The sequence below is a fragment of the Centruroides sculpturatus genome, unplaced genomic scaffold (assembly GCF_000671375.1).
Source record: "Centruroides sculpturatus isolate CEXI.00-Female unplaced genomic scaffold, Cexi_2.0 scaffold509, whole genome shotgun sequence".
NCBI lineage: Eukaryota > Metazoa > Arthropoda > Arachnida > Scorpiones > Buthidae > Centruroides > Centruroides sculpturatus.
In genome coordinates this window covers 395,636-411,789 of record NW_019384846.1, presented here as the reverse complement: position 1 = coordinate 411,789, position 16,154 = coordinate 395,636, and the positions used below count along the sequence as shown (strand labels likewise).

Sequence of the window (16,154 nt, the reverse complement as noted above, 5' to 3'; positions counted from 1 at the left end):
ATCTATATATATAAAATTGCTTGTCCTGACTGACTGACTCATTCACTGATTCATCATCGCCCAGAGCAAACCACTGAACCTAAAGAGATGAAATTTGGTACACAGTTAGGGTACGTCATGATAACGCTCACTAAGAAGGGATTTTTCAAAATTCCCCCGTGGGGGAGAGGGAGAGCATTAAGGCTTAACCGGAAGAATGGCTTCTACTGTACTATTTTAGATGCGATTTTTTTGTTTTTATCTGCATTTTAGTAGGGTATACCATGAGAATGCACACTAAGAAGGGATTTTTCGAAATTCCCCTGCGGGGGGAGAGGGAGAGGATTAAGGCTTAACCGAAAAAACAGCTTCTACTGTACTATTTTAGATCGATTTTTTGTTACGTTTAGTCTTCATTAAGTACTTAAGTGTATTAAATTAATAACATTTCAGACATTGTTATAAATATTTTTATATATTTCGATTTTTTAACCAAATGTTCGAACCTTTTTAAATTATAGAACGATTGTAAACGTTCCAGAAAATTGATCAAATTCAAAATAGTTTGTTTGATTCTCAGCAATTCTCATCATTCTCGGCGGTAGATGTTATATAACAATGACTATGGTTGTTGAAATACTGAATATAAATGGGGTTTGCTTGCAAAACCTCTGCAGGTGAAGTTGCGGGTAACAGCTAGTTTCTCATAAAATTCAAGACATTTCACAAGACATTGATGATCAGCTCTGCAAACATTTCACTGAAGCAAAAAACGAACTCAAAAATTTGTGGGCCTTACAAATTGATGAAAGTACAGACATCAGCAACAAAGCTCAACTAACTACATTTCTGCAAATAATGAAAAGTGGTAAAATCATAAGTCAGTTTTTCTTTTCCTGTGAATTGAAGGAAAGAACAACAGGAGAAGATATCTTTAACCTGGTAAACCAAAATGTCATATTAAGAGGGATGCAGTGGCAAACTTGTATTAGTGTTTGCACTAATGATGCTCCACCTATTCAGAGTTGAAAAAAGGTTTCATGGTTTATGTATTACAAAAACATTCACAAGTTAAAATTGTACATTGCATGATTCATTGTGAAGTTTTAGTATCAAAATCTCTACCTGATAGTCTCCTGAAGATGATGGACAATGTTGTTAAAGTGGTGAATTACATAAAATCATTCCCTACATTGCAGTTTTTGTTTTCCTCTGTGAAACTATGGATTCTGATTTTAAGTGTTTACTGCTCCATAGAGAAGTGCAATGGCTCTCAAAAGGAAAAGTGCTTGCATGACCTCTTTGCAACATGAAATAATATGTTTCTTTGATACTGAAAATTCTGGATTTGAATTTCTTAACGATGGTAATTGTTGGCTGAAAGTAGCATTTCTCACCGATCTTTTTTGAGAAGTTGAACATTTTAAATTTGAGTCTGCAAGGAGTGAACAAAAATATCATTACAATTACAAACAAATTAAAGTCTTTCACCAAAAAGTTAGAACTGTGGAACAGGAAAGTTAAAAACTTGCAGCTTGATTGCTTCCCAGGTGTAGATTCTTTTCCAAACAAATTTAAAATTTGATCAGAAGTGCAGAAGACAGAAAATGACACAGAGAGGTTTTCTACTAAGTACTTTCCATCACATGATTATCAAATGTGTGAGTGGGCCATCAATCCTTACGCAACATCTGCCATTAACATTAATGACAGAAAAAATTTAATAAACTTAAAAAAATGATCAAAGCCTCACTTTCTGTACTAGAATTGTCAGAATTTTGGATTTCACTTTGGAGCCAATATCCTCAATTAGCTATTACAGCCATTAAATCTCTGTTGCCCTTTGGATCATTGTATCTTTGCAAATTAGGTTTCTCAGCACCTATGGAAATGAAATGAAAAAAAAAAAAAAAACAGGAACGATTACAGATGGTAGATGAAAAGTTATGGTTACGTGTTTGTTTATCTAATTTTGAACCTCATTTTGACATAATTCTTTCTCAAAATCAATTGCATCCTTCTCACTAATAAAATTTTTATCTATTTTACCTACCTACATATTTTATATACAGATAAAACAATGTTATTTTATTGTCACTATACTAAAAATTTATTTACTGTTTTTCATACTGGTAAAGTATATTTAATTTTGTTGGAATTTTTATTTGGTGTGCCACGAATAAATTCTCCTTGTCCAGTGTGATGTGAGGTAAAAAAGTTTGGCAGACATTGGTCTAAACCAGTGTTTCTCAACGGGGGCGATATCGCCCCCATGTGGGCGTTTTTCCATGTTGAGGGGGCGATTAGTAACAATTTATATTTGGGGGGACGAAAAACAATTTTCTGGGCAATATAGTAAAACATTATATTAAGAATAATTAGATATTTTATTCATTATATCATATAATAATTAAACAAATAACATTATACTAGTCACTAGTGTATTCAATGCAGTATGAATTTGGCGTTAGCCTTGGCCCTCGGCATCGGAATTTTGAAGTGAAGGGAGACGATACTACATGACGGTTTTATTGAAGGGGCGATACTACATTAAATGGGGCAACGATTCGTTAGAGGTTGAGAAACACTGGTCTAAACAAACATAGATATGATTTGTTACAGCACTAGCACAATATGCCAGTAAACCCAGAGTGTTACCATGTTGGAATGAAGCAAAAATTATACAAGAGAGTTTGACAATTACAAATTAAAAACTTTAGAGACATTTGAAATCTTTTGCACTAAAACTGAAGGGGGATTGCATTAACAATAAAGAAAGTGAGACCTTGTCATTCAACTGGCAATTGTTCATCACCAATCCCTTACAGCAATGCCAAACCCACAACTATACACATCTCATTAGAATTATGCTGTTATTGTGTAATATAAACACCTAATGCACAACTTTAGTTGTTAATTGTTATTTACAGTTATTGTTTTTGTTTTATTTTTTGAGTTATATATTTTGAATATTGTTTACATAACTTTATACATTCGCATATCTAACTTTTATTTATTTATTTTATTTTTAATTCAATCCATTAGGTTATTTGATGTTTGAAAAAGTTGATTTAAAGGTTGGAACAATCCAATTTTTAAACACACAGCAAACTTTTCAATTCAAATATGTAGAACCTGAAGCAGGCTTGTAAACTAGGCCAAAAACATTTGTTTTTAAAAAAGTATTGCTGGAAGACATAAGAAAGATGTAAAATTAATTATGATTAAGTTCCAGCTTTGAACAACACATTGAATATACTAAATGGAAAGATCCATAAGTTTCATTCTAACATATGAAAAATGGGAAATGGGATATCTATTTTAATGCTTAAAATTCAGGCAATTTAATATTTCAGTTCACCCCACTAAAATTATTTCAACAATTTAAAAATTTTTTTGAAGTCATTCAAGAGTTTTATTTTTATAACATAATATACACAACATGCAAAGCTTATAAAAGCATAATAATATTTTAAAATATTTTTTTTATAGTGACTTCTGTTATTAGCCCTAGCACCTTAGAAAAAATACTAAACTAATGAATTTTGAAGATATTTTAAAGCCTTTTTTCCTATTAAGATAATTCAGTCAGGCAGTTCTTGACTTCCAGCAGTGCATTACAAGAATATATTAAACAAACAATGTCTAGAAAGTGGCCCATAGGTTAAAGCAAAATTATATCAAAAATTGAACACAACCTTCATACCTGAGATTGAAAAGAAGATAATAGAAATGAAAAATACTTCAGATGGTGAATTATTTCAAATAAAACTAAATGAATCATAAATATAGAAGAGTACAGAATAACTTTCAGTTCACAAGTAAATGGGTCAGTTCATATTAGGGTATGAAAACCGGAAATTTATTATCGATAATTACCAGTAATGAAAAATATTAAATATTGCCATTACTGAAATTCTTTTACTAGTTTCTTGTAATTGAAGTTAATTGAAAAAAAGTTAAAAATGATTATAAAAACAATCAAAGAAAAAAAGAGAACACATTTTATTATAGTAATGTCAAAACATAACTACTCTGTCTGGCAACAACAAACATCCTACTTCTTCGTACGATACTTCCCAAAACTACCCAACTTTACATACAACAATACCTGAAACCCTTAGGCTGGATGGCCAAGCAGTTAAAGGTGACAGCCAAGGGATTGAATCCAGATGGGCCAATAAAACTCCGAGAATTTTTTGGGGGTGAACCATTCAGATATGTTGGGTCCCATCCTCACCAATTGTCAGATGATTTGTGGGAGGGGTCTAGGAGTCATCACTTCCCCAAAACAGAATCTGGCTGTGCCATTCCTTTTTCATAGCACAGCTGTTATTACAATGCTCTTTTGCTCCAAGTAATAGCAATCAGGCTTGCCACTATTTCTCTCTCCCTCTGAAGCTATGTTATGACCACCTCAGAGTTGAAGGAAGGATCAACAGTATCTCTAGTACCATGCACACAATTAAAATTGGCTGTTTGACCCAATCTGCAATTGACTTGGGTTACTGGTATTCTCCCCCTTTTTGTGTAACTCATTTTAAAATATAGGTTCCCCTGTTATTCAAAATTAGAGCATTTGTGAAATCTTTCATAAATCAAAATTGCATGAAGTGAAAAAGCAATTTCAATTAATTTATACAGGACAAGTTTTTGAACATTCTCAGTCTCAAAATTAACTTACTAAATTATACCAAACAACACACAAAATAATATTAAATATAGTATACAAAATAATATTAATATATAGTAAAAGCAGGAATATGATAAACAAACAGCTTATATTAAATTTAAAGGTAAGTACAGTTTAGTTAGGGAAACTAAACCAGAAGGTTCTCTCTAGTAAGTAACCATTAAGCTATGAAACTACTCTTGTCTCAAAAACCAATCAAACAATCCACAGTTATTTTTAAATTCCACTTTTTCAATACTTTCATCATCAGCATCATCCTTTCTTTCTGTTTCAGCTAATTGAAAAGACTGACTGATTTCTTCTTAAGTAAAGATAAATTAACAGAACATCATGCTTTGTACCCCATCAATTCATTCAAGCAATAGACTTTCTGTTTTATTATTATTTTATTTTTGCTAGCAGGTGCACACAATAAATCTTCATAAAGCACAGATGCTCAGACACAATTCAAAGGTAAAGCAGCTTGATGCTGAATGTATTTCTAGGGAAGGAGCTTAAAACCTCTTGTCTTTCACTGGATGGAGTGCACAATGCCTCTATAAACTCACTACAAAAGAAACACTAAAGGTTATTTTTCTAAGATAAACGACTTCCAACAACTTAACATTGCGTTGAATAATAACAATCCATGAAAAACCTTTTTTTTTACGAGTGTTATGTCACTATTAAATTCTACAAGTACTTTTGACCTCCACCGAGGTCTGCTTCAGGTGATGACTGGCCGTGTTTCGACCCGACCATCGTAACGATGTTGCCAACGATGTAAATAAATAAACGTGCGCGTTGGGTTTCACCCCTCAGATTGCCATTGCTTGAACTCCTCGAATAAATACTTCCACGCCTGTGCAAGTGTTTCCCCATCCCTGTAGTTGATGCAGTTGCCCCCATGATAGCTTTGTGAAGGAACACCTTTCCGGAACACCAAACTTATCAGACACGCGTTCCGCGCTGACCACATCCGTCACCTGTAGGCCTGGGAGATTCACAAAGCTATCATGGGGGGCAACTGCATCAACTACAGGGATGGGGAAACACTTGCACAGGCGTGGAAATATTTATTCGAGGAGTTCGAGCAATGGCGGTCTGAGGGGTGAAACCTGAGGCGCACGTTTATTTATTTACATCGTTGGCAACATCGTTACAACGGTCGGGTCGAAACACGGTCAGTCACCACCTGAAGCAGACCTCGGTGGAGGTCAAAAGTACTTGTGGAATTTAATAGTGACATAACACTCGTAAAAAAAAAATGTTTTTCGTGGATTGTGGTTATTTTTCCTTTTCAACTTTTGTAGTAAAAATGAAAATCCTCTCTGGATTTCTTTTAATAAACAAAAAAATGGGTACTAACATAGATCTTTTGTAAAAGCAAAATGGCATAAAGCAAATTTCCATACAGCTGGAGATACCTGTATACTTTCATAATATTCATAGTACATCTAACTACTTCTTGTAGTATATCACTTGAAAATCACTAAAACAAAACTACTAAAAATAATTGATGTGATTAGACAACAAATTCACATTTTGCAAGCTACATTTAAAGCATCTTAACAGAAAGATGCCTTGGTGAAATACTGCAGAATTCATAAAATGGAATGTCAAGCTCACAAAAAAATATGAGATTAAATAATTTCCTACGGACTATCATTGATAAAGTTAAACCATGATGTTAATTAAATATAAATTATAGCATTTCCACTATTTTAAATAAATATCTAAATTACAGAATGCATTCAAAAACATTTGTTTACATGCATTGTAATAACTTCTAAAATCAATAATGTTCATTGCAAGAATATTTCTCCTGTAAAATTAATGAAACTATTACTTAAATCTACAAATATAAACAAACAATTGTTTTGAAAGCAAACTTTCTTTTATGACTTCTATACTTAGTTTCAAATTTCTTTATAACACAATTCAAGGTCACTAGGTAATGACACTCTGTGACCTTGAACTTGATGCTTCTTCCCTAATAAGAGAGAACAGAAGAGATAAACAGATTCTACTTATTTGCTTAACAATTTTATTAAATTTTATATGTTTGATTATTGATCAATTTTCTAAACTGTTAATAGTTATAAAAAAGTTTCATACATTTTCAATAGTATTTTGAGATTTTAGGTCTTTTTCCACTCAGAGCACACTAAAATGCCATGGTTTTTTTTCAATACTTATTAATACACTTTTTTTCTTTAATTTTTAATCAAAATCATCAGTTTTAAAAACTTATATCTGACATACTTTTAAAGGAATTCAATAATGGACTATAGGTTCTCTACAAACTGATAACCTTGAAATTAAATGACATAAACAAAAGCTAATTTGCATGTTCTTAAGAAATTTTAAAATGAAATTAGAAAAATTATCAAAATATTATTATTAAATTAAACTCTGCATAAGCTGAATTGCATTATAGCAAACATTTTTTATGGTTTGGCAGGTTTCCATTTTGAACAGCTCTTTTTTTAACATAGAAAATCACTCTGTTCCAAAGAATTTTTCCCATTTAGACAGGTTTCTGCTTTATTCAGGTTCCATTTTGAACAGGTTTTACTGTGTATTTATTTTTCAAATATATTAAGACAAGTTTAATTAATTTATGCCATTTAAAATTTCAGTATATCTTTAATTTTTGGTGAAAGGGTTTCAAATATGTCTATCATATTATATACAGTATAAATTTTGTTAGAGATACAGTTTAAAAACATTTTACAGAACTCTCTGGATTTTTTTTTTTTAATATTTTAACACACTATTGATTATCATTTTATTGAAAACCAAACTTCAAAATATGATCTGACATTCAGTAATGCTAGATTTGATGTTATATTTTGAAGCAATCCAAACATTACTATAAACTAGTGATTCTCAAACTTTTTCGATCCACTGCCCCCTTTGTTCCATAAAGTTATACCCAACACCCCCTAACCCATTTTCTCTTGTGTGAGAAAGGATTGGAAATATTCTTAGGAAAACTTTTCTATGAATCTCACACTTTGTGTCCTTACTGTACATTGTTCTCATCATCAAACGCAATGTTTCCTCTTATCAGCCCCAATTTTGCCTTTGGTCACCGTTCAATACCCTGCCTCTATCATAGATCTATTCATCGCGCCAGAAGGGGGCGTTATTGCTTACTTTGAGAAATGCTGAGCTAAAATAAAAGTCAATGTGTTAGAAATATTCAAGTTGTGACCTTCAATAAAAAATATATAAAATGTCAACATTTTATATATATTCCGTCGAATTTTTATATATAGAATTTGTCTGAAAGCCTCCAACGCCCGCAAGGGGGCGTTATCGCCCACTTTGAGAAACGCTGCTATAAACTTTGGAATTTTAAAAATTTTAATTTTATTTAGCCTAATTAATTCTTTGTCACTGATAAACTGTTTAAACATATAAACAATAAAGTTGTATTTTAAAATAAAACTAACATTTCTCTGCATGTTATTTTTCCATTGAATGACAGACATTAAGAGTATTATATATTAAGAGAGTTTTATAGAGAATATTCATTATTGACATAACAAAAAAGTAGGCACAAATTATGGTCTTTCGTATCACTCGATAAAATCAGAACTAATCTTTTTATACAATTTTTTTTTTGCCAGATAAAATGGAGAGCAGATTTACATTTAAATCTCTTTAGAGTTTTTTTTAAATACATGCATTTGTTATGTTAATGCTATAGCATATCATATGTGAAGGTTCTACAATCAACAGGATAAAAATTATTAAATACAAAATAATTAAATACGCCACAGATAAAATATAAAAAAGACGATTTTTCTATTTAAAAAAAAAAAATTACTTTAAATTAAATAACAATAAAATTACATGTGTATGACTGGTTTTAATAACAGAATTATGCATTAATGAACTATTAATGTATCAAAACTAATAAAATTGTAGTGACATTTTTATTGCTTTTTCAGGGAAACAAATACACTAAACAATATTAAGGAGTCCACTCATCTATGTAAGCATTGCTTTTTCATTTATTTATAACCAATTTAATCAATCTTTCAGGTATTTATAACATTAAAAAGTTTTAAGAAAAGTAAAAAATTAACCATCTAAATAAATTAAATTTTTGTAGTTTTTTAAAAAAATTCTCAGCTGTTCAAATATTTATTGTATTTGTCTATTACTGTATTGAAACTTTTATTTTTCAAAATGCCTGATCATAACACCGTATTATGACTAGGTTATTTAACCAAAAAACAAATCTAAATCATACTTTCTTACAGGGTTATTTTGGCTTAAATAAAAATTCAAAGAATTCTGTCATTTTTAATTTAAAAAATACGTAAATAAGATTATATAAGCCAAAATGCTATTTATAAATATATTAATAAGTAATGATATAACAAAACTTATGTATTTGGCATGAACACAATAACATTCCAAAATTCTAATGAAAAACAATGCAGGAAAGCTATCATTCACTTAATGAGAGAATTAAAAGCATGAACCTTACATTACAGTTTTTCTCTATACAGTAGAGCGTCGTTTATCCGAAAGCCAATCAACCGAAATGTCTGTTAACCGAAAGCGTTCCGGTCGGACTGTGTCGTGCTGAATCAAGCATTTTTGATAATAGATTAACTTCCAAAATATAATTTTTTTGTTTTTATATTTTTCAATATATTAATTTTGTTTGTACAAAATAAAGAAATAATTTTTAATGATATGATAGTTACGATTATTATTTTAAAAAATTTATGTTAGTCTTAACATCGACGAAAATTCAACGCGAAGCGACATGCAAAGGAGAAAAATTTCAACATGGGATAGGCTAATATATTTTTTCATACATAATTGGTTATCCGAAAAATAAGTTATCAGAACAACCCCAATCGATTTGGATAAATGACGCTCTACTGTATTAACAAAAGTTTAACATTAATTTCCTTTAGCTAAATTAACCTTAAGACATTATTTAGTGAACTGTCATGCTTTAAAAGTGCAATGACAATCCTTCATAAAAAAATAATTAGTTCAAAATGAAAATAATGTACTTTTTAATAGTAATCAACGGTAAAAAACAATTACTTTTATTAATTCTGAGTATAGAATTGTATAAACTTAGTATTTTGCATTCTTATGTGAAAAATTAACAAGCAAAATGAGAAAATCAGGTCATACGTAATCACGATACATTAAACTTCTAACTAGAAATTATTGATGATTATTACAAATCTAACAATGTTTTTGTAGCTTGCTTCAGAAAATATGTTTTTGAATGTAAACTATTAGAAGGCAAACTGAGATCTTATAAAATTTCTTAATCTTTATTTTGTAGTTATTTTTACTGTTTAAAATATTTGATTTTATATTATTCTGTTCAAATAAACACAGTAAATTATTAAATAATAATTATTATGAAACAAAAATTATATAAACGAAATTTTTAATTTGAAATTAATATTCAATTGCAAATATTTATAGCAATTTTATTGTGTAATAAATAAAGATAAATATTTAAAAGCTTTTAAATGTCTTGGAATGCAACAAATTCTTCTAAATAAGCTATTAATAAGTGATGAGGACCACTTCAGCAGCTGAAAATGTTTCTCTGAACTAATAAACTGCATGCTAGAAATTAAAAGAAGCAAAAGGTACTAATTTGAATATTGTTCCAGCTTTGTTGATGCCATTTTTATTGAATAATACACAAAAATACATTTAAAATTAAAAATTAGTTATCTTCTAATATATTTTTTTTTGCATTGAAACTAAACAATTAAAAAACTTTAATATTTGATATAAAATTTAATTTTCTATATAAATAAAAATAAATTGTTTCTGAACTTTCATCTTCAAGCATATTAAAAAAAACTTCAAATGCATTAAATTTTATTGTATATAAGCATTTATCAAACATAACAGTCAAATATTTTTTAAATTTATATATTAAAAATTATAACAGTTATAAAGTTTAATATTTATTTGTATTACCCATTATTAAATGAAGTTTTAGTTTCAAAATAACTGAAATAGGGATGTTTTTTGATACAGTATGTTATAAATATACCTTAAAAATAATAAATTTTAGAGTAATTTAAAATATGGAACAAAATTATAATTGAAATTGTCTTCTAATAATGTGATTTAAAGACAAAAACAAAAATAAATATGTGAAAAATTCGGTAGTATTATATATTATTACATGCTCATAAACTATAGTTAAATTATTAATTATTGTCAAAATTAAAATGAATAATTGCTATAAATGACATTTATATAACTTTTGAAATATCAAAATGTAAGATATATATCATTGAAGCAAAATAAAAAATACACTTTACAGTAATATTATAGTTAACAAATATATAAGAGATTCAATATCTAGCAGTTCTGTATTCCTAACTGATATAATGTTTACTATATATCTGAAGTGATTACTAAATATTGCAAATTAATATTTTATATTTAGTAATATAAAAAAAATTATACTAAACAATATTAAGGAGTCCACTCATCTATGTAAGCATTGCTTTTTCATTTATTTATAACCAATTTAATCAATCTTTCAGGTATTTATAACATNTTGAGTTCTATCCATTATTTATTTACTTTTTATTATTAAAATCATCAAATTTCAATGAGATTTTGTACAAAGTTAGTAACGCATCATATTTTTTTTGGTCAATTAAAAATTTTGTCATTATTAATAAGAATAAAACATAAACGAATAAAAGATAAAAGTGATTGTTTATAATTATATAAAATCACTCTTACCTTAATGAGAACTTTTGCTAAATCATTTTAATTATAAAGTTAACTAAAAAATATACATTTATCATTAATATATTTGATCAAAATTTATTATTACTTTTGTGTTTATGTTTTAAAACTTGTTTACATCCATAAACATTTCAGTTTTATGAATACAAACAAAATAAATTAATGTCAAAGCAGAAAAAAAAGTAAACATTAATTACCCCTGGTACGACACCATCGTATCTATATATTTTCTCGGTTCCTTTCTTTAATATAGGATCTATTAACAATTTATAATTTCTTTTTCGTTTCTCAGGCACATGAATATCGGGAGGCAAAGGCCTCATACCATTCATTGCTAAAAAACAAAAACAGAAAAGAAAGAAATTAGATTATTACATTAAATTTTAAACATTTAAATCAAAATTTTATATGCTAATACACAAATAACAAAAAATCCTCAGTAAGAGCAACAAAGTTTGAATACAAGTGAGCGTGTGTTTACAATTCCACACACTCAACATGATAATATATAATGCATGTTTAAAGTTATAACATAAGTAAAATCAAGTGTAATGGTTAAAATATTGATAGATTTTTGTGAAATTTTATGCCATTATCATCTCATCAAGAGAATTTTAGTCGTGGATTCAAAGTGGGGAAACTTGAAACAAGCATCAGGTGAACCCTTTTTTAATATAAAATTATCATCGTGTGACGTAATTCCGACGCTGTCCACGTGTCTCTACAAAGAAACAAACAAATATAATTAATAAATGTTATAAAGTTGATTCTAACAAGACTCACTTTTCAGTTCCTCTAAGTTCTGTTGAACCAATTCTTTCTTTGCTTCGATCTACGTTCTTGCACTCGCGCACACCGTTTCAATCATTCTATAAATATCTAGAAGGATCCTTAAGCTACATAAGGATACTTTTATCGTTTCTAACAGATACAACTCAAAGACATTTAAACGTTTCTCTCCTTTTTATATGACGATTCTTCTTCGGAGCGGTGGCTCTTACCCGTCATGCTTTGCGCCTCTCACTTCACTATTAATAATAATAATCTAAAGATTAGTTTCGTATGTAAACTTTTTTCCATTTTAAATAGTTTATTTAAAATAGACGGCAAAATACGTACATGCGGGGAATTTTTATAATCCTTACCGAATTTATAAATTGATTATATTTAATTTATCGGATAAATTATTCCGTTACTTCTTACGAAAGTTTCTTGGTCATAATTGTACTTAGCAAAATGGCGGTGCGTGTGCATTTTCAGAATTATAAGGAGATTCGTATTTTTGTTTAATTTTTTGTGATTTACGTTTGAAATTTTCAAGTAAAACGAATGTAGAAAGCTATTTTTAACGTCTTTCAACGATTGTGACGGGAAATTACGACGAATAATTATTTAATCGATATATAATACCAAGTTAAGAATACTGCTTACATTGGAATTTACGTTATTTTAAATATAAAATGAATATTCTAATTCGATTATTATATAAAAGGTTATTAGGAATTTTAACCCACTCGTGATAAAAATTTCTTAATTCCCGAATCAGTTTCGTATATAATTTGAGTATTTTCATCATATTTACTTATATATTGACTTCCTTAATTGATTGATTTTAATTGAATTAATATAAAGAATCTGGGAGAAACAAACACGTGAGTACGTATAAAATACGTTTTTAAGGGAAATCCACGACTAAAAAACTTCACCGCTAGAGGGCTAACGTCGCGCTTTCTCACGGCAATGGAATCTTAAGGTGCGAGATAAAATAAGTACGTAATCCGCGTACAGTTCAGAGGAAGCTCATTTTTATTGAGATTTTCACATTAAAAAACATGCAGTATTTAATATCGAAATTGGTGCCCCCTAGTGTGGATTTGTAGTAATTACATTTTGCTACTGGTATTTTTTTCTTATATTAAAACAAAAATATACAATAGAAGTTTCTCATTCTTCCAGTTATACGTTAATGCGAAACATCACTCCGGCCATTAAATATTGGAGTGCGCTCCGGCAGACAATACGTTGAAATATAAATGAGTTGACGGCCGGATGGCCGATCAGTCAGCGTGGCAGCCTTCCGCTCTGGAGACCCGGAATCGAATCCGGACGGGTCGAAAAATCTCTAGGGATTTTTCAGGGGGTGGTCCGTCCTTCACTACCCGACCGCTCCATGGTGGGTCTGGCCGAACTCATAATGGGCTTGCTAAAAAAAAAAAAAAGCCCTCTTAGTGCCCACGGGACGGAAAGAGTTGAAAAAAAAAAAAAACTTAATGGGTTTTATGTGGCAAGATGACGGAATGTGACTTCACCGAACTCAGCGTGTTATCGTGTGGACAAAAAGAGGATCCCAAATCAATCTCATTTAAGTAAATATTTTCCTCGAAAAATGATGTCTGAAGTACAGGAGACCCCTAATTCAAATTTGCCTAGGACTCGTGGTTATAATGCGTCATTGTTTATAAGCCCTCAATCGTTACCCCAATATCCTGTAAAAAGAACCAGTGTTCTTGTTTTAACCTTTTCCGCCCTATAGATGCTAAAAAGAACCGTTTTAGCGAGCCCATTTTCGGCCGGGCGGTGCTGGATGGGATCCAATGTATCCAAACAGACCGATTCGATCCCGATCTCTCACAGCGAAAGTCGACTGATTGTGAGACAAGAACGAACAGCTGCAACGGCATCTTATCCATCATACAGAGACAAGTGGGAGCCTCGCTACAGAAACGTTTCTTCTCATACCTTTGGCAACGAGTAGCGGATGCAAATGTGTACCTGCACGGTGACTGGCTAAGCGTCCTTCTTTAGCACCCCAACATCACCAGCTTCGTTTGCAGAGGTGCCAAGCACGAACTGCTATCTCTGGCAGCGAGTGTATCGATCACGCTCAAATTTTACAAACACCCCACAAAAATTTCATAGCGAGACCGAAATTTCTGAAAAGCACGCTGTATTTGTTGTAAAGCGGATCAAAATAAAGTCGACTTGTTTTCACATTTTCATCAAAACTCCCTTTTAAGGAGGCAGCAATCACCGCGACACTATTTGGCGCGTAGTTATGCGGTCACAAGCTGAGACAATACAGTAGAGCATCGATTATCCGACTCAGTTGGGGACTCGGGTTGGTCGGATAACTGAAAAATCGGATAACCGAAAAGAATGAAAAAATCCATTATTAGTATAGTACAGGGCTTCTTAAACTTTTTTTTATTCACGACCCCATTTATGATTGTGATTTTTTTTCGCGACCCAAAAAGAAATAAAAAATAAAGATATACAGTATACAAATTTGCAAAAATAATAATGGTATACTACCACAGTTCACTCTTGTGTTACAATGGAGCAGTGACAACTGAATACACTGAAAAGCGACAATACTACACTAGTTCACACTACAATCAGTGTTGCTGAATCGTTGTCTCGCTGCACCAGAAGTGACACAAAGCGTGCCATTTTCAAACTTTCACAAATTATTTTCAATATTTTGCATTAAAATCGCGCGACCCCAAGATTTCGCTAAGCGACCCCAAATGGGGTCACGACCCATAGTTTAAGAAGCCCAGGTATAGTATATTAGGATATTAGTATATCCCGTGTAATTAGTTTATTAGTATATCGCTATTAACCAACTTCGCGTTGAATTTTCATAGATGTTAAGCCTAACAAATTCTTTAAAAAAATAATAATCCTCGCTATTGTATCGTTAAAAATTATTTTTAAATTATTTTATTGCTCACAAAACGAACAACCAATCATAATTAGAAAATTAAGTCTCGTTTAAATACTGGCCTCCCTTCAATGGTCGAGCCGTTGATGCCAACTAAAACACGCAAAAATTTAACAAAATTAATATTCAAGTAGCCAAGACGTAGCCAAATATTGTAGCGCCACATCACTAGCGGACATTTGAAATTTGCCGACTAGAACGGTCGGTTAACCGATGTGACGGTTAATCGGGGATCGGATAATCGATGCTCTACTGTACTCTCATTATTATGTCAATCAGACGTCATATCTTTACTTTCAGATTGAGACGTTCAAAGAATTAGGCTGCGTACACACTAGGCGTTTTTAAACGCGCGTTTATAGACTTTCGTAAAACGCGCGTTTTGCGGGCGTCAGCCGAGCGCTTTGAGATATATGTGCTGCCATGTTACTGTACATTCGATCGCGCGTTTTGCGGGCGTCAGCCGAGCGCTTTGAGATATATGCGCTGCCATGTTACTGTACATTCCATCGCGCGTTTTCGAGTGGAGTGGACGTACGTTGGCCGAAATGGAGAACGATCGTTTCGATACCGATCTATTTATTAATGAAATCTAAAAGAGACCAACCATTGTCAAAGGATTTTATAGATATTTTAAACGAATTAAAAAACTTGGGTTTATTTTGTCTTAGTTTTGGATACAACGTCGCGAACATTCCACGCGTCAGTCTATCTCGTAATATTGGGAGCACCCAAAACTCTCTTTGCCTCTGCCATCGTCTATAGCGACGATGGAGGAGGGGCACACAAGCAATTACTTTTGCCTCCATTTCCAAACTGAGCCAGCGCGTATGCTCCACTAAACGGTCGTCTAACGCCGAGCTAACGCGCGGTGTGTACGCTGCTAACGCGCGTTTAACGCAACGCAAAACGCCTAGTGTGTACACAGCCTTAGTCAAATTTACATAAAAATTTGGGCTTTCTCAGCCAGCCTCGGACTCCTTTCAATCATCTCTTCGAATC

The 16,154-nt window shown here is 31.3% G+C and overlaps 1 protein-coding gene across 1 annotated transcript in view; it reads right to left on the bottom strand.

Annotated features, from left to right (window-relative positions):
* Positions 1 to 13,148, bottom strand: part of LOC111630385 (histone-lysine N-methyltransferase SETD1-like) — a 135,995-nt gene extending 122,847 nt beyond the window's left edge. Inside the window, exons 1-3 of the mRNA XM_023374476.1 lie at positions 12,548 to 13,148; positions 12,212 to 12,456; positions 11,626 to 11,762 (exon numbers count right to left, since the gene is read on the bottom strand). Coding sequence (XP_023230244.1) covers positions 11,626 to 11,760 — 135 coding nt within the window. The 5' untranslated portion in view covers positions 11,761 to 11,762; positions 12,212 to 12,456; positions 12,548 to 13,148. The remainder of the gene's footprint in view (positions 1 to 11,625; positions 11,763 to 12,211; positions 12,457 to 12,547) is intronic.
* Positions 13,149 to 16,154: the final 3,006 nt, after the last annotated feature.